At 41.5% G+C, this 26111-nt stretch overlaps 1 protein-coding gene across 1 annotated transcript in view; it reads right to left on the minus strand.

Annotated features, from left to right (window-relative positions):
* The window catches only part of LOC310871660 (uncharacterized protein), a 44338-nt gene that overhangs the window by 4280 nt on the left and 13947 nt on the right, over positions 1-26111 (minus strand). The window contains exons 3-6 of the mRNA XM_083783294.1: positions 23184-23235; positions 21649-21781; positions 14679-14827; positions 442-684 (exon numbers count right to left, since the gene is read on the minus strand). Coding sequence (XP_083639420.1) covers positions 442-684; positions 14679-14827; positions 21649-21781; positions 23184-23235 — 577 coding nt within the window. The remainder of the gene's footprint in view (positions 1-441; positions 685-14678; positions 14828-21648; positions 21782-23183; positions 23236-26111) is intronic.

The raw sequence follows: 26111 nt of genomic DNA on the forward strand, positions 1-26111 counted from the left end.
AGTCACAGACAAATATTTATGGGTCCCTTTATTTTTGGTTTCCTAAGTCCCCCCCCCCGAAGCGTAATCCATCATTTATACATTATGGATAATTACTATGGATTTAGACTTATTCGTCTCAACTGCTCAATTATTTCAAAACATTTTCTAAAAGTATTCTCCCAAAAGAATGCAACATTTTTCATCATTCTTTTCAGTAATGCCATGAGGAAATAAAAGAAAAATCTAAAATTCCATAAATTAGAAAACAAATGAAGTAGAAATAGCCGGTGTTGTGAGCTTGTAGATCTTCTATTTTCACTAGTTTGGGTCCTGGGCAAACATCTAATCTCTCTTTTGGGTCTCGACCTGAAAAGTTTGGGACCCACTGCCGGGGGGGGGGGGAGAGACAGAGAGAGAGAGACAGACAGAGAGAGAGACACAGACACAGACAATACTTACGCTGTCCACCAGCTTGGTGAATGGGCTGGTGGAGTTCCAGCTGCACCACTTCTTATGGAGCTGTGGGAGAGGAGGCAGAAAGTCCTGGAAGGTGCGTACGCTCCAGGCTCTTGGTCTTTGGGCACAGCTGCCATCCTTGGAGGACCTTGTCCCTGTAGAAGAGGCGGTGTCGTGGTCTGGGTAGGGCCAATCGCTCACTGGGCCAGTGCCGGTGTCACTGTGGTGTAAGAACCGTTCCCGTTGCTTGGTCCATACAGAACACACAGATTGATTAATAAAAATCACACCCGTGTGAAGTGAGGGGCGCTCTTATCATCTTACAACAGCAAGGACAAAACAAACACAGACAAAACAAACATTAAACTCTGTTCATTGTTAATGGCATTTAATGTTTGTGTTAGTGACAAAACAAACAAACTGTCCATTGTCAATGGCGTTTTTTAATGTTTGTCTAAGGAAAAACAAACATTAAACCTGTATATAGGAGGGGCTAGCGTCCCTCAAAAATTAAAAATACAAAACGCTGCTACATTGCTAAAATTTACAAAAGGCCTCTCCCAGGGACTTAGTTAGCAGCAGTGTTAAGATGGATGTTCTTGTGGGAAGAAATAGTGGCTGTTGCTATGTAACAATGGAGAAGTCAATTGAATAATAGACTGACACCACATAAGACAGGAACGCCCAAAAACGTCACATCCGGTTTTAGCCCGGGGTAAGAATTTTCTATGGCTGCCAATGCAACTTTTTCCAATCCTTAATCACATACGGACAAACATCTATGCCGATAATATCTAACTTGCGGAGGTAACGTGCCTTGTCCACGGGCAACAGATCTTTCAACGTATGGCATTGCAAATATGTTTGATAATCGCTACTCTGCGCAATATGGTTTTGGAAATGCCGCAAATTGCATTGCAGTGAACGAGAGCAAATCACAACTTCCCCAGGGGGTGGTGACTCCGACCTGAATACACGTTGTGGTGTCAGTCTATGGTAAAGTTGAATATTTCTAAAAAGAGTAGCAGGCTTAACCCATTCTGACCTGAGATCAGATTCATACGAGGTTTCCGCCGGACACACACTGGTCCTGATGAACCCATTCTGACCTGAGATCAGATTCTAAAAATGTCAGTCGTTCTTCGATTTTTCAAAAAATAGCAGACCTACAAGCTCGTATCGCGCCACTCGGTGGCGCGATATGAGCTTGTAGATCTGCTATTTTTAAATAGCTAAAGCATAACATGATGCTGACACCAAAATGGGTGCCCGTTCAGAATGGGTTAAGTTATGAGCCACTCCCACAAGTGTGTAACTCTATAGGAAAGAAACTGGGTAAAACTGCACAGCAAATGTTCACTATATGATTGAGGTTAAATAATTTGTGTAATCAAATATTAATAAAATATTAAAATTACTTGGCTCATCAGAGGTTGCATTATGCTATTACCTCCATCGGCTAATTGAACAGATATAACAGATATAATGTATTAGACATTCACATCCCAGACACAAATGCAGAGTGCATAGTACACTACATGGTCTAGTTCTTTAGCGCCTGCACTAGGGATGTACGATATTGATATCATTGTGGGCTCGGTGCAACAACACAGAGACCAGACTCTGAACACATTTGATGCTAAGGACGGGTATACGGATATATACTCGTCCTATTAAATAATTACGCGAGGTGCGGAGGACGAGCATATTCGTCCTAAGGCGATACCAATTTTTGACTAATTCCCGTGCCGTGGGCTCCCCCGCGCCCACCCGCTCCTCTGGCCGCGACCACACGACACTATCAAATATGAATGACTGAATGGCTTACTTTTGGCCCACAATTCTTATATGAGACTATTTAAGATGACCCCATGTTATTCTCCATAGAGAAAAACATGAGCGATGGCGCTATACTAATGGTAAAACGCTTTTCAAACACATCAACAAGCACTGGACCTATATCTATATTATTTTCTAAAACGGGTAGTCCCAATACTTCATTCTGATTGGCTGGTTACCGTCACGTGACCGGTGTAAATTTCACCGATAACCCACTCCTTCAATCACTTTGTATCATCCTGCAGCCTTGTAGCTGAACTGGGGAAGGGGAGCGCTTGATTGCTTTACAAACACATGCCGTGCGGGCGTCTAAGCACCGCCAGGCTCATATGACTGTGAATGTGTGACTCCAGGCAGCCCCGTAAATACATCAAGCGCTATTCTCCCGTCACATAGGCTACTTGCCGAGCAAAACAAGGAAGTGTTGTGGCTCTGGCTCGCTCGCTCTGGTGGCGCAAAGCGTAGCTACTTTTGTGAATTTAATAGTTTTATTAGGTTAATATTGCTATATGTTTGTAACCGTTTTAGAAAAGCAATAAGCCACTCGAGGCCCCAGCTTACCGGGTATTTTAGACTGGCTGGGAGGGTAGAAGACCCGACGCGCCCCCAGCCAGTGTAAAATACCCGGTAACCTGAGACCTCTCGTGGCTTATTGCTTAAATTATCTATATTATTTAGCGCTTGTTGTGCCGCTTCAGCGTTGCCTGCAGGCTGTCATGATTCATTTTCTTTTCTCTCTGGTCGCAGCTCGCGCTGTCATCTTGTCGAGAATGGGGAGGCGGGTGGGCACGGGGGAGCACACGGCAACTGGTACGATAATTAGTCACTAATAATTAGGCACATACAAAGCCCACATTGTTTCTTCAGGAACAACAACAAACAAACACAGACAAAACAAACATTAAACTCTGTTCATTGTTCATGGCATTTAATGTTTGTGTTAGTGACAAAACAAACAAACTGTCCATTGTCAATGGCGTTTTTTAATGTTTGTCTAAGGAAAAACAAACATTAAAGCTGTATATAGGAGGGGCTAGCGTCCCTCAAAAATTAAAAATACAAAACGCTGCTACATTGCTAAAATTTACAAAAGGCCTTTGTCTCCCAGGGACTTAGTTAGCAGCAGTGTTAAGATGTTCTTGTGGGAAGAAATAGTGGCTGTTAAAATGAATAAAATAAAATATTAAAATGACTTGGCTCATCAGAGGTTGCATTATGCTATTACCTCCATCCATAGGCTAATTGAACAGATACACTTTGCTCTTTGATTAATCAAGAAATTGCATGTCATACCATCATAGTACAATGTTCAGAGGTATTAGACATTCACATATCCCAGACACAAATGCAGAGTGCATAGTACACTACATGGTCTAGTTCTTTAGCGCCTGCACTAGGGATGTACGATATTGATATCATTGTGGGCTCGGTGCAACAACACAGAGACCAGACTCTGAACACATTTGATGCTAAGGACGGGTATACGGATATATACTCGTCCTATTAAATAATTACGCGAGGTGCGGAGGACGAGCATATTCGTCCTAAGGCGATACCAATTTTTGACTAATTCCCGTGCCGTGGGCTCCCCCGCGCCCACCCGCTCCTCTGGCCGCGACCACACGACACTATCAAATATGAATGACTGAATGGCTTACTTTTTGCCCACAATTCTTATATGAGACTATTTAAAGGACCACTTCACCACTTTTCAACCTATCTTCATATAATAGGTCCTCACTAATAATCATGAAAAAATTGTGAATTTCTTTCTACTCGGTCTGTGTCTCATAGGAGGGCTGTGGTTAGTTCAGAAACCGTCTTCCAGTGACATCATCGATGGGGAATACAAGCTAATAAAAACTGCAGGCTTTCTAGTCCTGAAAAGTTGCAATGTGAAAATGGAAGCCATCGTTCTCACGATAATGAAAATCTAAATATTTTTGTAAAAAAAATCTGCCTAATGATGATGTCATTGGAAGACGGTTTCTAAACTGCCCACAGCCGTCCTATGAGACACAGACTGAGTAGAAAATAATTGTGCCATTTTTTCATGATTATTAGTGAGGACCGATTATACGAAGATAGGTTGAAAAGTGGTGAAGTGGTCCTTTAAGATGACCCCATGTTATTCCCCATAGAGAAAACGCTTTTCAAACACATCAACAAGCACTGGACCTATATATATCACCCATTCTTGAGATAAGGGACAAAACTTTTTTCAAACTAGATTTATTTTATTTTTAAGATGCATTCAAATCAAATAGATGTATTTGTAGACACAGGTCTCAACTACCAATCTTGAGAAGGAACAGGTTTTTCGCATAACATTTCTTTCTAAAATGGGACATTTATGCACTTAATACCTGATTCATGTCAACTCCGTCAGACACACTAAAATCCCTTTTAATTGAATTTGATAATTTCAACAATAATATAAAGTCCTCAGTTATCTTATAATGGCTTTCAGTAATCAAGTTAAGTAATACAATTCTTTTAATATTGTTTTGTTCCAATATCACACTATTATGAAATATCCAATTTCTCAAATCCGTCATTTCAATATTATAACATGAAAACCATGTAAAAAAACAAAAAAATCATCATTACGTATCATTTCAGTTGGTGTTTCAATACATAAGCACAAAAGATTTAACATCGAATTTTCTATTTCTTTGGAAATTAACAAAAACATCACGGGACGAATGTCTGACGGAGTTGACGAACATCTGACGGAGTTGTCAAGTTTAACTGATTTAGATTCTAGACCACCTAGGATCTTGATTCTGGTGACTAATCATACATTTTCAAGGATGTGGGATACATTGGTACTATTTAGATTTGTCCTGTGACCATGGTAGACATTTTTCAAAATGGCCGCCAACTTTCTGTTATTTCCCAATAACTCAAGTTCTACACCACCTAGGATCTTGATTCTGGTGACTAATCCTACATTTTCAAGGAGGAGGAATACAGTTGTACTATTTAGATTTATCCTGTGACAATGGCAGCCATTTTCAAAAATGGTGGACCTGCTATTATTTTACCAATTTAGTCAGGGAATATTATCAGAATAATGTCATCTGTGAATACATTTCTTACCAAGAATTTTTTCACCAATGTGTTTGTAAAGGTGTTTCTATTGAACCACCCTAGGGGCATTTTTGACAGCTGCTGAAAGTTGGGTACCATACCAAGTGGCTATGGCCAAACTAGGGAGTCTATGGCCAAACTAGGGGTCAAACCCCTTGGGCTAAATTCTGCCATATATCCACTTGCCCAAATGTGCTGACCTCATTTTGTGATGACGGCTATGGCCGTTTTCAGCCCAAGGAGTGTTCTTCGTGCATAGCTAATGCTTGGAATGCATTCAGAATCATGAAAACTCCCTAGTTTGACATGTCACATGCTACTTAAAGCATAATGAACATTTTGCCTTATATAGGTTGTTGATGGTACCCCAACTTTCAGCAGCTGTCAAAAGTTCCCCTAGGGTGGTTGAATATAAAGCAATGTGGGATATGTTAGTAGACACCCTTCCAAACACATTGGTGAAGAAAATTCTTGATAAGGAATTTATTACCAGATTGTATTAATATCCCCTGACTAACTCATCTTCTAGACCACCTAGACCCGACTTCACCAACAGAGACCCGATTGACACCTAAACAACAAGTTTGGACAGCCCCACCAATTAGTGTTACGGAAAATAGCAAGTGTCTACCCTAGGCCCAGAGGGAGACACAGAACTTAGATGCGGCTCACATGTTGCACGACTCCTCAACAAGCTGCCACCAGAGATGAGAGCTGAATTCTGCCGCACAATGCTCTGCGGCCCAGGAGCAACCAACACCATGTTGGAGTTCTCTGAGTGGTTGAAGCACGAGTCCTAGCCATATAGCCTGTGCAAAGGCAAACACCTTGAAGACCTGCTTGAGGTAAACAGTGAGCAGTGAACAGTGAGCGAAAGACTGAAGACAGAAGATCTGCCTTCAGGACTATCAGGCAGGATGTGCAGACACTGAAGGCATCAGTGTCGTTCTGTGTCCCCAGCATGTCAACCAAAGCAATGTTACCAAATCAAAGGATCCTTCACCTCAAGTCACCTGGGGCTGGGTGAGCAATCGTATCCTGTATCTAGCCTCACAACTAAATACAGACACTTGGCCAGACTGCCTATAACAGAGCCCCAGAACACAGAGCTCATGAGAAGGATGGAGAAACACTGGCAGGAGGCCACCAAGATACAACGCCACACTGCAGTGGCCATAGTGAAGTCAAACTGTGCGTCTGTACCTGAAAGGGACAAGTCAAAGGCCAGAAAGCCCACCTCCTTATAATGTCCTGTCAGTAGCAACTCAACCTGCACCTGAAATAAGCCCTGACCCCTCCCAGAGAAAGTTCATCCTTGAAAATGTAATGATTAGTCATCAGAATCAAGATCCTTGGTGGTCTAAAACTTGAGTTATTGGTAAAATAACAGCAGGTTGGTGGTCATTTTGAAAAACAATGGCTGCCATGGTCACAGGACAAATCTAAATAGTACCACTGTATTCCTCATCTTTTAAAGTGTATTATTAGTCGCCAGAATCAAGATCCTAGGTGGTCTAAAACTTGAGTTATTGTAAAATAACAGCAGGTGGCGGCCATTTTGAAAAACAATGGCTGCCATGGTCACAGGACAAATCTAAATAGTACAAATGTATCCCACATCCTTGAAAATGTAGTCTTAGGTGCTATTTACACGAGGATGGTGTTCATAAAAAACGGCAAAATAAAGTACCATTTAGCGCTGTCATTTAGACGAGAACGGTGTTCTCAGGAGGTGAAAACGCATCGAAGTGAAACCGCCTTCCAGAGTGGAAATCATTCAGAACACCGTTTCCTATGGTCTCCATATAAACAGGCAAAACGGTGAATCCGCAAAACTTATGACATCATGGCTCATGTTGGCTCACAGCGCATATGTTTATTACATTGATGCAGAGCCATATCATTATGATATAATGGAGTTCCTGAACAAGCCTCCCTCCTCGCCTACAAAGTGCTGCTCATCAGCGATGTTGAATGTAAAACCATGATGTAAATAAAAAGCCTTGTGATAGACGGCAGCCGCGGCAGCAGCGTTTATGTAGCCTAATGTATTATAAAATATATATCATCCCGTGGCGCGCCCAGAGCCATGTTGCGCAGGCTTGCGTGAAGGTTTCTTCTTCTTGTACGTGGGTGACCTGTCTATTTGGCAGCCCGTTATCGCCACCTAGCGACAGTATAGCATAATAGCACATCATATCATAACGTGTGCGTTCTCGTGTAAAGGGTAAGAAAAAATGAGAACGCAACGGGACTTTGACGTGTTATATGGAGATGGTCGCCGTCTAAAAGAGGCCTCAGTCACCAGAATCAAGATCCTAGGTGGTGTAGAACTTGAGTTATTGTAAAATAACATCAGGTGGCGGCAATTTTGGAAAATGGCTGCCATGGTCACCACGAGACAAATCTGTGATGGCCCTATAGCCAAAAATGTTCCTTAAGGCATGCTCTAACTGTGTGCCAAATTAGAATACGTCCCATTATTCAAAAACTATAATTTTATTGTTTTAGGAACACTTTTGTCAACTCCGTCAGATACATGTCAACTCCGTCAGACACAAAACATGACGGAGTTGACGTCTGACGGAGTTGACAAAATGTCATTTGTTTTAATCTGAACCCTCTGTAGTACAATGTAGCCATTTTGTTTTTGCTTCATTTGTTAGCTAAACCTAACCCTAAACTAAAATAATAAACATTATTTTGGAATTCTTATCAAAGATCATAATAATGTCCTGACGGAGTTGACATGTAAAAGCTGTCACCTCATTGATATCAACATTGTTTGTTTAAAATATCAAACAATTGAATGCTTGTCAGACCAGGTGCTCCACTGTTGCAACAAATATAAACGGGACTTGGAAAAGGAGTCTTCAGGCTAAATCTGTCGACAATACTTTCTGATTAATTTAAGACTTTTAAAAAACCTGACGGAGTTGACGGGAGACACACATTTGATATGAGATATCTAATGGAAAATATAAATTAAAATTAACTGTGTATATTGTTTGCTATGTTGTTGACAATCTACTTTAATTTAGTATGTATATTTATGTGATTGTGACAGTATTAGACACTTTTTTAGCAGTTTGAAATTGTGACCACTTGCTGGGGACAGGCTAAATACAGGCGTCTTTGGGTACAGTGCCTGCTTTTAACTAATTCAGATGGCATATGAAAACAATTATAATGAAATTAATGGTATAATACACAACTGTATTACATTTAACTTCGCAAGTCCTTTTATTTTTATGAATTAATTTATTTTTAACATAAATAAGGCTCTTATGTGTGGGACATGTTTTTTCCACTTTTGTCCATCTCAAGAATGAGTGATATATACATTATTAATAATCTATATTATTTAGCGCTTGTTGTGCCGCTTCAGCGTTGCCTGCAGGCTGTCATGCTGCGGATTCATTTTATTTTCTCTCTGGTCGCAGCTCGCGCTGTCATCTTGTCGAGAATGGGGAGGCACGGGGGAGCACATAGCAACTGGTACGATAATTAGTCACTCGCATCGGAGGCACATACAAAGCCCACATTGTTTCTTCAGGAACAATAAGTTCTAGTTAATTGCTGTTATGGCCAATTGCCAATATAAACCGATATAATAACCGATATGATCTCAATCTGTATTAAAAAGAAATATATAATTTTGTCCATTCTAAAAAGGCAAACACTGAATATGAAAAAGCAATGCCACTTCATTCCAAAACTAGGGATGCACCGTTATTGAAATGGTGGCCCATATCACAACAAACAGCTTGAATGTAGTATTTCTGAGTGGTGCAACCACCTATATAGACAGCTATGTGTGGCTGGGTCCCTGGGTCTGTCCCTGTGTCTCTGGCTGTGTCGGAGCACGAAAATAGCGTTTGTTCACCACCAAGTGTCACTGTTGCACAGCCTAACACACAGACACACAGGCCAGGGATGAGGGCTTGTACAGTACAGCACAAGTACAGTACAGCACCACTCACTTCAGACGGGTCAGAAAACACTGATAGAATCTGCACCCTTCATCACAAGATATTGGTGCTGAAAATATATTTGGCAACCTAAACGTTCAGTACTTGACATCGGTAATGGCACTGAAAACAGTTCATTTCTCGCTCCTTTCTAACAAGTCTACTGTCCTTGGAGAATATTACAAGTGAGGACAGCTGACCAAAAGAGAGAGAAAGATAATCCATCAAGCAATGCTTTCCTAATTCCTACTCCAACCTAAATTATTCCTGTGCCAGCTGTGCTGATTAGCTTAAGTCACAGAGCCAGTCATCTTGTGAGTGTGTGGCTCATGCAACCAGCTTCATTCATATTAATATTTTACATTGTGTGTGTGTGTGTGTGTGTGTCTATATATATATATATATATATATATATCTCACTCAGCGGATTGGCGAACTGCCGATCCGACCGATATGCCCATATAGATATTGTATTGTATAGTTAATTCCTCTCCTCCTTAAATTACTGTATGGTTGAAATACAGAACTTCCATGATGGAAAAGCTGAGTCTCTTTCAACCAAGCCAGGACTTAAAACATTGGCGTATATATGGACATGTGTATGGTTCACATATCCCAGAGCAGCTTTCGCCTGCCACACGCACACTGACAATAGCATATCTACAGTACAGTACAAGCTCAAGAATGCTATTTTCATTTTTGCTAGTGTGACATGGCACACTTGCAAAGTAGTATAAATCAGGCATCGGTCTCCATACTAATTTGAAGTGACATGTTTAAGGTGTGAGGGCCAAATTAGGGTCATATCACCTGCTGTTGATCAGAGGAGGTGTTAGGGTTTAGACGTCGCATCCATCCAAAATGGAGCGCGCGCTCAAGAGAGGCCAGATAATCCTTCTCAGAGAATCACTTGTGCCTAGCTTAGTCTAGACAAGAATTAGGGAGAGGGGTTTAATTAAAATGTTCTTTTGGTCATTAAAGCCCCCAAAACTACAATGGCAACTGCCTCAGACACACAAGGTGAGAACTCCTTTAAACAAGGTCACTTGAAGTTGAAACACAGATTGATTAAGAACCAGGCTGGCGCAGAAGTCGCACAAGGCAGTGGTAACAGCGAGATGAGTAGATGTGAGTGTTTTTAATTGACCCTTTAAACTGTTCACCCACTCGGCCACTCCACAGTAAATGGATATCTCTCCAATGCTATTCAAATGGACTGCACTGCTGCACAGAGGGCACACTGTTGGACCACACACGGTGCACAGAAGGACGCGTGACACGCGTGCATGTGTCTACTTTCACATGCTTTTTTTCTCACACTCACTTGCACCCTCTCTTACTTTGCCTGTCTGTCTAACCCCCCCCCCCCCCCCCCCCCCCCCCCCCCCCCCCCCACACACACACACACACACACATTTGGAGCTGGGAATCTGGCTCCGTAGATAATACGGCCATTAGCCATGGCTGGTGAAAAGCTCTCCTTAAAAGCTGCCAGAACTGCCTTATGCCAACTCTTATTCCAAGAAAAGACAAAAGAGCACAGCAAAATAAATGCTGGGTCAAAGTCTTTGTATTTATTTGCCAATCTGATGACAGGCAATGGTCACGCCTTGTTCAACAGTCATCATCATTTATTTAACTCACGACCATGTATGGAGCACCATCATTGCCCCCGACCTTCCTCGCTATTGTCCAACCCAGCCTCCCACAATATCTCCATAATGTTCATACATTCATCCTGTACCTCATCAGTTTTTTATATAGTGTGTGTGGATTTGTCACGTCATTTTTATTAAGTGGTGCAACTACTTCATTAAGTAGCTTTGTGTGTGCCTGGCTGGCTGGCTGTGTCTGAGCGTGGAAATAGAATTTGGTTGGTTTTCAAAACCAAATGTCACTGTTGTGCAGCCTAACACACCCATACTGTACATATTAACTGTATATATGATGATTTCAGGTGTATCAGCACAGTACAGTACTGGGGGGACCCCCACACGGTAACTCTCTCTCATTTCTCGACCGTTTCTGACACGGGGCGGCTTGCGACCCCCTGGTCGCGTTCCTGGGGGTCTGGATGTTCCGGGGACCTCCACACGGTAACTCTGTCATTTCCTCGACCGGTTCGTACACGGGGCAGCTCGCCAGAACCGGTCCGGCACCCTGGCCGCATTTTCACGGCTGTTCTGAGGCCAATTTTTTTTGTTGTGTGAACAGTTACAGTATCATTTGAGTTTCTACTGCAGTGGACCTGGAATCAGGAGGACACTCCCTCAAGAAAATTGAAGAAACTAGAACTGCACTCTGTCGAGTGCCTACTTGCTTGTTGCACACTAGTAGGCCTAAATGGCCTACTAGTGCGCAAGCAGAGCGCGCAAGTACTGTCGACCGCTACAAACTGTCAAATCTCAGCTTCTCTGTGAAGGAACGTTTGAAATGTTGAATTATTTAGCTATTTGCTACCTATACCTACTTTATGCATGTAAAAAAGTAGTATTATGAAGTATGGTACAAGTTTCTATCTATAAAAGAAATACAGTTTTATCCATTTAGAATTATTCTGGATCCCTTTTTAGTTTCTCAAAGAAAAATAAATCATCGATATCTGATGAAAAAAAGGTATATAAACTGAAATAAAATATGTTATCACGTATACAGTATAATTATTTAATTATTTATTTTAAATTGTCAATTGCTTTAAATTCACTTAATCTTGGGCTATAGTGATATTAATACTAAATGCCTCTGTGTATATGTATGTGTAATTTGTAAGTTGATTAGTGGTATACTGTGGTTACTTTGTGCCACTTTTGATGCGTATGCATATGACGTCAGGGTATAACTGGTATAACTAACTCTCAATGATGACGTAATAAAGATGTGGATTAAAGGACCCGATGCCTTCGATGGTGACGTATATGTCGATCAGTGTCGGGTGGATTAAAGGAAATGCCTCTATGTAATTTGTAAATTGATTAGCGGTATACTGTGCATGGTTACTTTGCGCCACTTTTGATGCATATGCACCGTCCCAGCATATGACGTCAGGGTATAACTGGTATAACTAGCTCGCAATGATGACATAATAAAGATGTGGATTAAAGGACCCAATGCCAGATTGTAATTGGTTTTCGATAGTGACGTAATGACGATATGTTTTAGTGTCGGGAGGATTAAAGGTAATGCTCCTATGTATACATGTATGTAATCTGGCACCACTGCCGTATCAGGCACAAGTAGTCATTACGTCATTTGCTGGGACGGTGCATACGCATCGAATATCGTCCTGGGCGAAACTAGTACTTGCGCGCTCTGCTTGCGCAAGTACAGTAATTACAGTGACGTCAATGTCAGAATGACAGCATATCACTAATTACATCAGGACTATGGCTACCCAGGTCAACAGTAATGGCAAGTAGGATGAATTTTCCACAGCTATTCATGAAAGGCGGAGACGACTTTCTTTCTTTACCGATGTATGAGACAGTATGCGACAGTATGCGACTGCGACATGTAACATTAAGCTAAGTAGGGATGTCCCAATCCAATCACCCAAAATGTTTTCAAATCTAACATGCTCGTTCAGGAACTGTACAGTGTACATGTTTGTGAGTTGGTGATAGAATCAGGTGCATTTCTCCCTCGCTGCTGCAAGTTGTGGGTAATGTCTTTGTATTATAGGCCTACTAGAACAAGAAACAAAACTGTGACCTATACAATTAGGTAATGGCAATCCGGCTTCCCATCATGCACCTGTAACCCAACATGCATTGTACTGCATGGACGCGTGTGTCACGTGATCGTAGCCAATCAGACGAAGGAATTCGCGGCGCGATGGACATGCTTTTGGTACTGTAACTACTGTTCTATTATAGAATAGAAAAGCCCTATTTGAGGCAAAATAGGCAGCCCTGTATTGTCATCACAGAACTATATTGTTGCCAGAGAGGTGGATAACAGATAAAACTAGAAAAAGTGCCCTTCCGGGCACAGGTCTCCACCAGGTTATCCACAGATCCGTGCAGTTAGAGGTAAAAACACTTTTCGGCCAGTTATAGCGCCACCTTGAGGCTGAGTTGAAATTGTTCATGTGGCATTTCGTCCTCGGCCTAGTGGGAATGTGGGTGCACAATTTCACGGAAATCACGCGATTTGCAGCATTTTGTTTGAAACTGAGCACTCCTGTGAACTTTGGAAGCCAATCTTAACCAATCAGGATGGAGTCTGATAAATCTGAAAGACCCGTTTCGTTGAATGGCTCTAGAGAGACTGTGTACCAATTTGCGTGATGTTTGGACAAAATCTGTAGGTGTACTGTGCAAAAACTTGTTTTGCACAAAGCGGCCTCCTGGTGGCGCTATAACAGGCCGTTCTGGAAAGTTTGGGGCAGAGGTTCATCGTTGGCATCCAGGGAGTGTGTGTGCAAAATATGGCATCGACCGGGTTAACGGTGGCCGAGATTAGCTGTTCACGGACACACGGACACACGGACACACGGACGGACGGACGGACGGACGGACGGACGGACACACAAACGGACGGACGGAGTGCAAAACATACTCTCCCCACATGCCTTCGGCCTGGTGGAGACAAAAAGACCTACATCATTGCCATACAGACCCTTATTGTAATGTGTACACACATTATCTAGCCTTGGATCAAGACTATCATAGATGCATTTTATCGAGTCTGACTTTTGCTTTTGTATAATGATAGTCACAGGAAACTGTAAAGTACATGTGCTAACCCTGTAGCCACGGATGCTAACTTGACATTCGGAACCCGTGTGCACTTTATTAGTCCGTAAAAAGGGCGCTATCCCCTCCAACATCTGGCTTTTGAAAGTTACTTCATATGGCAGCAGTTTGTTTTGAGTATGTGGCAGCCAAGTCTACAGACTTTTAATGTTTGTTTGAGTGAGGCGCCCCTCACTTCACACGAGTGTGATTTTTCAATAGATGATTCTGCCTGTGATTCTTTGGGAAGTTCCCTGTATTCCTCAGTTGGTGGTAGTGGCAGCGTGCATCAGGTGGAAACTTAGAGACCAAGACTATCATAAATACAAATGCAAAAGCCAGACTCAATAAAATACATCTATGATCTGGTCTCCATCCAAGGCTAATATGTATCTATGTATACTGTGTGCTGTAGTAAATGTAATTTTGCTACCCTACATTGTCTATACCAGTGGTTCTCAAACTTTTACATTTCAAGGACCCCCATAACTCTTGAGAGTTACATACCTAGAATGGTCCATTTGGAACCTCCTCAAAGAACCCTGAGGGTCTCTGGACCCCACTTTGAGAACCACTGGTCTATAGAAACCGAAAGGTGTCTTACAGTGTGGGGGGAGAAGGGCGGTCTGGTGGGAGATGGGGTAGGGGCTGATGATACAATGAACACCTCATCCGTTCCCAGGTCCAGCTCTGCCAGCCCACTGGACGAGAGCTCGAGCTCGGCATTCTGGGAAGTGTCAGCGCTGGCATTGACTGAGAACACAGAGGCAAAGACAGAGAAGTTGTAAGTATGTCAATACGTCATAGTGCTCTAAATTTAAACAATCTAATGTATCCAAGTGAAGAAAAAAGGGAGAACAAGGAAAAAGTCCAACATTTATCTCTGGTACTCTCTGGAACGTGTACTAAATTGAACAAAATGCACCTTTACGGGTCCATTTGCTTCCATTTGCAGTACAAATGGAAGCATGTACACTCTCACAAGTTGTATTTGGGAACAGCCTCAAGGAACCCTGGCACTCCCCTGACCCACTTTAGAGAAACACTGCTCTAGTGCAGTGGTTTTAACAGGTGGTCTGTGGACCACTGGTGATCAGTGAAGCTATTGAATGTGGTCCCTCACCATGCATTTAGTAATGTAGGAAAATGAAGATATTTTATTTTATTCCACGGAACAGTGCAGTGCACTACAATTTTGTGCACTGTTCTGTGGAAGTGAATATAGTGCCAAAATGACCTGGTGGCGTCAATGTTGTCAGTTACTGGGAAGTCTGAGGTCAAGAAATTCCACAGAAAAAGGGAGTTAGAATCTCAAGAAGGGGAGTGTACCAGCTTGCCTGATTGAGTCATCATTATTAGTGTGGTTGCCACTGAGACTATTGTGATTGTAACAAACTTTGGTTCGCTAATCCTCACACAGTTTTGGTGGCACGCACTTGAGCCATATTTCAAATCGACCGGCTTCATCGGGAATCGCGTACTTGCATTTTGCTAAGAGAAATGTTGTACAGTTTAATTGATATTAATTTATTTGTGCATTAAATTTCCCGATTGACATGAATGGGAAAACTCACATTCAAGTATTTTTTCCTCAGAGACCGTAAGCACTATAGTTACATAACTTGGAGGGGAGGTTCATAATAATTACTAAAATTAATTAACTTATGATTATATTGGTCGTCCTCATGGTGGCGCTATAACACGGTAACACCCCACTTTACGTTTTGGCGTATAACTCTTGAACCGTAGGTCGTAAAATCTAAATTCGCCCATTTCCGTCAGGATAGATTTTCCGCCATTTTGAATTTTCTTCAAAACACACTTTTGCAACCAATATGTAGGCCTATACTGAAAACATGCTGGAATGCTTCACCCAAAGGCCATTCTAATACCATAAAATAAATCATAGTTTGTTTGCGGTTCACTGTGACCAGTGTGCTATCATGATTGTGTTGCACTTCCATGTAATGCTTTTTTCAATGTGAAATGTTATAGCTGTGCTATGTGGGATAGTATGCACTGCTTATGTCATGCTGTGAATTGTCATGACATAAGACGGATTCCTGTATTGCACTTGATGGCTCAATTGATTGTGAATTTATGAACTTCATTACTTAATTCAAAAATGATTGAATTTGTTTTTAATTCAGGATTAATATTATTTTTGCTATTTTTGGGAATGTTTTTAAATATGAATTAAACAAATGAAGAAACAAAAAATAAAGGGACCCATAAAAATGTGTCTGTGACCCACAAATGTGTCCAGACCCACAATTTGGGAAACAGTGCTGTACACAGAGCAGGGACTGTACTCTACCCCAGGCTGCTTTGTGGGTTAAATGCCACAACCCACTAATGTTGTGCAGAGAGAGAGAGACTCTGTGGAAGGAATTGTAGTGAATGACACCGTCAACAGAATCTGGAGGAATTTGTCCATTGGATGACCTGATCCGTTTCTTGTAGTCTACAAGGAAGGGCACCAGGTTTAGTACCTTGAAGGAGTAAAGCCGAGACCATTTAGAAGAGAAAGAGTGTGTCGAGATGTGCTCCAGGGCCAGGAGCCACTTTTCCATTTCTCGTCCACTGTCTCTGAGCACAGAACTTTTTCTATTGCTAGTGCAACTGTTGCTGAACACTTCAAACTCTCCATGTAATCAATAAAAAACTTCTGACAATAAATCAGCATGCCGGCAATGGGAGAGATACATAAATACATACATAAAACGTGGTTAGAGTGATTAGGTACTGGCTAACAATCTGCTTACTTAGTCTCTTAGTTTTAAGACCTATAGCTCAGTTGAGGCAAGCCAAGCCTCATCGCCCAGGTCAAACCACGTTGGCCATTTGGTGGTCGGTATTTGGGGGCAGCTAGTGACTATACTGTATGCTCTACAGTGAGTTGTGTCCCCCTTACTCGTAGAAGGCACCATCAGTGATTACCCATCTCTTCATAGCTTGAGACTCTCAGTGGAAGTTGTTTTAAATGAGACACTGCTAAATGTCTGCAATGTGAAAGGGGACCGCTGGAATGGAATAACTCTCCCAAAATGGAGCACAGTGTTTAATTATTATGTTTCATTATGATTAAGAACGGGCTGTACACTTTGTGCTGTTTTCTGTCCAATTCTATCTGACAGTGTACGGTGGCTACAGAACCATGCAGAATTGGCTCCAGGTCTTTTCGCACAATCCAGACTATTTGTAGGATGCCAAAATCGTGTAGCATTGAGTTTTGTCTTCTGTACAACACACACACACACACACACACACACACACACACACACACACACACACACACACACACACACACACACACACACACACACACACACACACACACACACACACACACACACACACACACACACACACACACACACACACACACACACACACACACACACACACACACACACACACTCTCTCTGGTAGGGCCACCCTGCCTGAAATACTCATTAGTGTGTGTGTGTGTCTGTCAGTCAGTGTGTCGAGGGAACAGTAAGGTTCTATAATGAGGCTCTAATGAGTTGATGGTTCTTGATATCATCACTGGCTGCACCAATCGCTCCGACCTTTCACACAGGCATTGACCATAATATTACGGAGGTCTTAGCGAAGCCCTTTTTTTAATTTCACAAATTCTTGATTAATAATTAATTTATTAGTGAATAAAAAAATCCTATAGACTCCTTTTCTCTCAGAAACCGTTACAGCACTTGGAGGGGAGGTTCATAATAATTATCACAATTATTGTAATCAATTATTACATCGGCCTCATGGTGGCGCAATAAAAGCCCACTTTACATCAAAATGTCACTTTCCCTGGATTCCTTATATAGGCCCTGCCCATTTGTTTCAGGATAGATTTCCGCATTGCTATATTTGCATGAATTAATATTCAGAAAGTAAGCAATGACGGTGTGCTTCATGTACTAGGTGAAAAATGTTATCCCCTCATGGAAGACCTGGCAACCCCACTGTCAAACCCTGCAACAGAGCAGGAGCACAGTTTCATGATGGTGAGCTGCTTGAACGGGCTGCTTGGATCTGCACCAGAAGACAATGACATTATTCTCGAATGTGGCGTTCTGCAGAACATTGCACAGGATAGCGTCCAGGGAGCCGTTGGATGTTCTGATGCAGCCAGAGAGCTGTGGCCAGCACAGCCCCGTCTGGGGCTCTATGAAGAAGACAGGATCTCATTCATCGCTTCAAAAATTTGGTCAGATATTTTTATGTGATGCAAGTTTCGGGTTTTCTTTTATCACTTTTTAAAGTGTTGATGGCAAGAAGTGAGCATTTCTTTTTTGCTTTACTGTATCTACACACCACTGTTGACCGCATCAGTGATTTGTTATCCAAGACCACATTCTTCTGCATTCCTTTTCTTTCTTTTTTTAAGATATTTTTTTGCGGCTTACGCCTTTTATTGTTTTTTTGAAGAAACAGACAGTAGGCTGACAGGAAACGGGAGAGAGATGGGGGGGAAGACATGCAGTAAAGGCCGTGTCGGGCTCGGGAGTCAAACCCACGGCACACTGCGACTGGATTACCAGTCGGGTGCCCAGACGGATACGCCACCGCCTGGGCTCTGCATTCCTTTGCCACATTTTTATTAGTTGGTGTGATTGGATTTATTTGAAATGTTAAAATATCTATCCCCACTTTGGAGACATTTCCCTTATTGTCTGTATTCCGCTTCTCCATGTCATAAAAACTCAAGGGGCGAGGCCTCCTAACCAAGAATATTTTTGGCTGTGATATTTAAATAACGATCATTTCCAGCCACCACATTTATCAATGCCAGACCATTCTTACACTGATTGACGAGATATAACCATTTCATAAATCATGTATGGACACTTGTAGTGAGATGATATCTGCGGTTGGATTCGTGCTGGTTTATGATTAGATTAATGACGGCCAATCCTTGTATTGCAAATCCTTGTGCTGCAAATACCATTGGTACACTGCTCCACAGTTCAGTGGAACTGCGGTTTGCGGTCTCCTCATTTACCTTTGTTCTAAAATAGGATAATAATTAATGATTGTTGATGCCAGTAATGTGCATAGAGGAAGTTACAGTAAAGCACTTGATTTCACACAAACAATGACACTTTGTATGCAACACCAAATGGTTTGGTATGTATGTATTAGGCATGTGGAAATGAATCGATACGGATCGGAAAATCGATGCGCGATGCGAGTGCATGGGTTTATTCAGTGTTGACGGGTGAGATCACGATGCATGGTTCGGAGTGTCTGCACTCTGCAACGGTAAAATCTATGGTCATGTTGTATTTCACCCTATTCTGTGTTTCCGAGGCGCGTTGAATGCACCATCAATAAAGGGGGAAAAAGGTCTTCATCATCTCTGCAGCGCTGCGCAGTCAGAGAACAGAAGATACCGTACGTGCAGACAACAGAGTAGTGAGCACCCGCGACTATAACAGAAGTGAGCCCCACGGGTTAAACAAGAGAAGCACCACCTTTAGCTTCATGGTTCGGAGTGTCTGCACTCTGCAACGGTAAAATCTATGGTCATGTTGTATTTCACCCTATTCTGTGTTTCCGAGGCGCGTTGAATGCACCATCAATAAAGGGGGAAAAAGGTCTTCATCATCTCTGCAGCGCTGCGCAGTCAGAGAACAGAAGATACCGTACGTGCAGACAACAGAGTAGTGAGCACCCGCGACTATAACAGAAGTGAGCCCCACGGGTTAAACAAGAGAAGCACCACCTTTAGCTTCATAAAATCCCTGTCCGAGCTTTGTCCGTTATCAGTTGTTGACTTGTGTCACTGTAGCACGCTGAGCAGTAATGTTCCACAGCTGTTGTTCTTGCTGATTCTCCGACAAAATTAATTGCTATAATTTTAGTATAATTAAAGAAAGCTTCTGCACACATACAGTATAAACAACAACAACACCGCCACAGCTAGGTGTACTACTACTACTACAAAGTCGTTTTCAACTGTTTCACAACTTTTCACTGTCCAGCTTTCTCTGTCTGCTGCTGTTGCTGTTCTCTAGGAGAGAAGCCTAATTTATACTCCGCAGCATGATGGTGTCACACGCCTAAAATAACAGACCCACAAGTTCATAGCGTAACGTTAATCCATGAACGATATTTAATCTCTTAAACCCTCTATACTCAAAACCTCAAATTGACCTTTGGAAAATAAAAAAGGTTATTTTCACACAATAGTTGGCGTCCTCAGAATGTTGAAGACCCATGTAATAATATATAATAATTATATACTATATGATTAGTACAATAGAACAATTCTACAATAACCAGCAGAGAGCAGACCCTTTGTTTTTTTTCCAGAATAGTATAAATTGGGTTGTTAGATGCAGAGCCTAGTACTTACAGTACCTACAGTAAAACAATAAATTGCTTTGAATTTAAATGTAATGCATTGTTACATGTTTTGGGAAATTAACAGGGCTTTAATATAAATCCTTTCTATTGTGTTTGAATCGCATCGTATCGCATTGTCCAGAATTGAATCGCCATCACATCGCATCGAATCGCATTGTCCAGAATTGAATCGCCATCGCATCGTATCGTATCGCATTGTCCAGAATTTAATCGCCATCACATGGCATCGAATCACATTGTCCAGAATTGAATCGCCATCACATCGCATCGAATCGCATTGTCCAGAATTGAATCGCCATCACATCACATCGAATCAGGAAGAGGGATGAATCGTATCGCATCATATCGCCAGGGATCATCATATCACATCGCACGTATCGCTGGCAGTGCATCGAGATGCACATCATCAATTTGAGATGCATACCGAATTGGCCTCAGTGATGAGATTCACACATGCACTATATGTTTGTGCATGTGTACATACTGTATAGGTGTCTGTGTGAACATGTTATATTCAGTAGATGATAGATGGAGCCTGCACACCATATACTGTAGGTACAAAATACTCAGGTCAGGATGACCTGATGAAGATCAAATAGATCAAAACGTTGTCAGAAAGTTCAATAAAGAAAGTATTTTGTACCTATATGGTGTGCGGACTCCTTCCATCATCTACTGAAGTCTCTTTATCCCAGAACCCTATGCGTATTCTACATCTGCAACACTTTATATTCACCCATTGCATGTGACTTTCCCACCATGTGTGCACTCACTGTAAAATCATTTGTAACTCATTGTTAAAATGTGTGTGTAGGGCTGCAACTCTAGGTTTACTTAGCGATTATTCTATTGATTACTTTTTTGAATAATCAAATCATATCTTTTGCCACAAAACGGTTGAAAACGTTCTTCAAGTTCACGCCGATAGTGAAAATAGCCGATCTACAAGCTCACATCGTGTTGTGAGCTTATAGATTTCAGAAATGTTTTTAGACTATTCGTTGATAATGACATGCCCAGAAAATGGATAGATTATGAATTGTCTTATTATAATCAATTACATTCAGAAGTGTGATTAACTGTTGCACCCCTACTGTATGTGTGTGTATGGTGTTGGTTATTGTATCCATGTTCAATATTGGAAAACTGTACTTCTCCACGTTATGGTCATGCCATGGTTTTCTCCCCACCTGTGTATGCAAGCCTGTGGCGATGGGAGTTGCTGCCGTGTTCTGGGATCCCCTCCACACCGTGGGCTGGGTTAGCAGCCACTAGCTGCAGCTCACTGGCCTCAGTCCCCCTGGTCTGCACTCTGTCTGCTGGCTGAAACGCAGCGAGTAAAAAGGTTTCAATACCATCATGGAAAAACACTGTTACAAGTAAAAGTTCCGTATTAAAAAATGCATTCGAGCAAAAAGGTATAAAAGTATTGGCATCACAATGTGCGTAAAGTATCAAAAGTATGCGTTGTGCAGTATGTTCCATTTTAAGTTTAAGAAATGTATAAAGATCTACACATCTACACACACGATTAGCTGTTAGTTTTTTCATATTGCGGTAGTATACGTAGGGCTGATGTGTGCTTTGTAATACTAATCTATATCTACAAAGTGGTGTAAAAGTACAACATTTGCCTCTGATGTGTAGTAGAAGTAAAAGTTATAGAAAAATGTAAATACTCAAATGTGTACTCTATAATTGCGGCTAGCTGTTAGCATAAACCCCAGCTCCCAGTGCCACCATACGCATTCACTTTAAAAGATGGAGTTTGTCCACCCCCGCCCCCCCGCCAAGATCCACCAAGGACAGCGATCCTGACTTATGGAGGTTTGAAAATCCTCCATAGTTGGAACCGTGGGGCGTTGCCATAGGAACCGGACCAATGTTAAAAGCTTCCGTAGGCCTCAACCATTATATAGACGGAGTATACGCTGGGGTACGTATGATTATATACGATATGACGCCACCTAGCATCGACGTCCGTATATATACATACCTGGGGGGAAAAGCGTTAAGTGCAGTACTTGAGTACATGTACATAGATATTTTCCACCACTGTGTGTGTGTGTGTGTGTGTGTGTCATTGGTTGCTGCAGATAGCTTCCCCATGGTCTGGCAGTAGGTATCAGCAGTGGAGGGTATTGGGTACACAGGTAGAGGATATTGAATAAAATGTCCTGTGATCCCAGGTAGAGCTTTGCCTTGGGAGAATGTCTGGGACACCACAAACAGAGAGCGACTTATCTCTTCATAAAGTACCACCTCGGTACCCAGGCTTTTATTTTCGATCGCATTCGGCTCACCCCTGAATCAGACCCCTTTTCCTGTTCAATCTTAATATGCCTTACCCTTGAAGTAAAACATTTTCTCCTTAGTTGTTGCCTATTATTTATTGTCCTGGCATTAGCATTACAGTAGATCACATTCTTTGCACCTGTACAGCTTCTCTTGTTAATGTCGGCTAGATAACTACAAAGTCACATAGAAAGAACACACACACACACACACACACACACACACACACACACACACACACACACACACGTACGTCAGTAGCAAGATTACATTTTGTGACGTTTCTCTTAATTGTACCAGCGTCATGTAAATTAATTTTGGATAGAAACCACCACAGACAGATGGCTGGATAGATACTGATTAGTAGAGTTTCCTGTCCACCAGTTTGGAAAGAGAAAGAGAAGGGAAAAACAGAGCATTTTGCATGTACCTCAGAGTTTGTGGAGGAAGAGGAGTTGGCTCTTTTCGGACATAGTTTGGGTCTGGAAAACAAAGAAGCACTGCATGTTAAGAATCACTGACATGTCTCAAAACCAACTTTAATCAATGTCCTGGAACGGCACTCTTTCATTTTAGACAGGGTTTTCTTAAAAGCAGCGTTTCCTCAGTCAAAAGTATGGCGGCCCCCTTCTCCTGTTTGGAAGTGGACCAATAATGTAAAAGTGGACACTGTCCTAGTTACATGTGTACACTTTGAGTTAAATTAACACTGAAGATAGAAAGCGTAGCTTGGGTTCCCAGAGATAAAGATGGTCTCAAATGAGGGTCCGTGGACGCGTATCAAACTCTTGAAATGAAACGGGTTGAGAAATCCAGGGCGTTCAGATCTTTCCATTTTGTTAAAGTTTAACAGTAAAGATTTGCAGTACTTTGTGGCACGTGATAGGTTGAAACTAATCTTTTACAGTAGCTTACAGTATACATTCTTAAGGCACAGTGACAGGTCATTGAACTTATTTCCAAAGATTAAAAAATAAAGTTATAGTTTTACACAAAAGAGAACTCTAGAATTAGAGTGGTGTTTTTCCACTTTTCTGTTATTTCTTTTCAGTGTAAATCGCAAACTAAATCAGCAGTTGAAAATGTTAGTTACAAATCTTGTGAGATATCTCTTGGCCCTCAAGGCTAGCTGTTCTATGAACTCATTACAGTAATGGCTAGTAATTTGAAGAGGGGATCTAAACAGCTACTAAAGGACTTTGACATTTTTGGTGCTACATTCCCTGGCTTACAAATGACTTGTGTTGTTGTTCTTGCTAATTGCACTTTCATTTTATTGAACATGTGTTTCCAATTTCCCCGTCATTAAAAGTGAGAAGCGGAGGAGTTATTGTGCTCGACAGAGGAGTTTGAGACATTGAATATCAGTTGACTGTGGCGACTGCAGTAGACTGAGATGTTTTAAAATCATATTATGATACATAGAATGAATTATGTAATATGTAATACTAGTCCATACCCGTTCAGGGATATGACATACCCAATCCCTCCCTCTCTCGGCTCCCCTCTCCCGCTTATGTCTCTCTCCCCCTCTATGTGCCACTTGTAGATAACAAAGGTGTGCCACAGGGGGACACCCGTTGCGTGATGCTCAGTCAATCACAGCGCAGAATGACACACCTTCCAGCCAATCACAGTGCGCAATATCTGCGGACACATTCCATCCTCACATTTTGTGGACGTAACAGCTAAAATGATTAGGTCACTCATTCTTGAGATGAGGTACAAAAGTGGAAAAAACATGTCCCACACATAAGAGCCTTATTTATGTTAAAAATAAATTAATTCATAAAAATAAAAGCACTTGCAAAGTTAAATGTAATACAGTTGTGTATTATTATGCCATTGATTTCATTATAATTGTTTTCATATGCCATCTGAATTAGTTAAAAGCAGGCACTGTACCCAAAGACGCCTGTATTTAGCCTGTCCCCAGCAAGTGGTCACACTTTCAAACTGCTAAAAAAGTGTCTAATACTGTCACAATCACATAAATATATACATACTAAATTAAAGTAGATTGTCAACAACATAGCAAGCAATATACACAGTTAATTTTAATTTATATTTTCCATTAGATATCTCATATCAAATGTGTGTCCCACGTCTCCCGTCAACTCCGTCAGGTTTTTTTAAAGTCTTAAATTAATCAGAAAATATTGTCGACAGATTTAGCCTGAAGACTCCTTTTCCAAGTCCCGTTTATATTTGTTGCAACAGTGGAGCACCTGGTCTGACAAGCATTCAATTGTTTGATATTTTAAACAAACAATGTTGATATCAATGAGGTCACAGCTTTTACATGTCAACTCCGTCAGGACATTATTATGATCTTTGTTAAGAATTCCAAAATAATGTTTATTATTTTAGTTTAGGGTTAGGTTTAGCTAACAAATGAAGCAAAAACTAAATGGCTACATTGTACTACAGAGGGTTAAGATGAAAACAAAATGACATTTTGTCAACTCCGTCAGACGTCAACTCCGTCAGGTTTTGTGTCTGACGCAGTTGACATGTATCTGACGGAGTTGACAAAAGTGTTCCTAAAACAATAAAATTATAGTTTTTGAATAATGGGACGTATTCTAATTTGGCACACAGTTAGAGCATGCCTTAAGGAACATTTTTGGCTATAGGGCCATCACAGATTTGTCTCGTGGTGACCATGGCAGCCATTTTCCAAAATTGCCGCCACCTATTTTACAATAACTCAAGTTCTACACCACCTAGGATCTTGATTCTGGTGACTAAGACTACATTTTCAAGGATGAGGGATACAGTGGTACAATTTTGATTTTCCCTGTGACCATGGCAGCCATTTTTCAAAATGGCCGCCACCTGCTGTTATTTTACAATAACTCAAGTTCTACACCATCTAGGATCTTGATTCTGGTGACTAATCATACATTTTCAAGGATGTGGGATACATTGGTACTATTTAGATTTGTCCTGTGACCATGGCAGCCATTGTTTTTCAAAATGGCCGCCACCTGCTGTTATTTTACAATAACTCAAGTTTTAGACCACCTAGGATCTTGATTCTGGCGACTAATAATACATTTTAAAAGATGAGGAATACAGTGGTACTATTTAGATTTGTCCTGTGACCATGGCAGCCATTGTTTTTCAAAATTACCACCAACCTGCTGTTATTTTACCAATAACTCAAGTTTTAGACCACCAAGGATCTTGATTAGGGTGACTAATAATTACATTTTCAAGGATGAACTTTCTCTGGGAGGGGTCAGGGCTTATTTCAGGTGCAGGTTGAGTTGCTACTGACAGGACATTAAAAGGAGCCTTCTGGCCTTTGACTTGTCCCTTTCAGGTACAGACGCACAGTTTGACTTCACTGGCC

This window comes from Protomyctophum parallelum, assembly GCF_964188405.1.
Source record: "Protomyctophum parallelum genome assembly, chromosome: 15".
NCBI classification, from domain to species: Eukaryota; Metazoa; Chordata; class Actinopteri; order Myctophiformes; family Myctophidae; genus Protomyctophum; species Protomyctophum parallelum.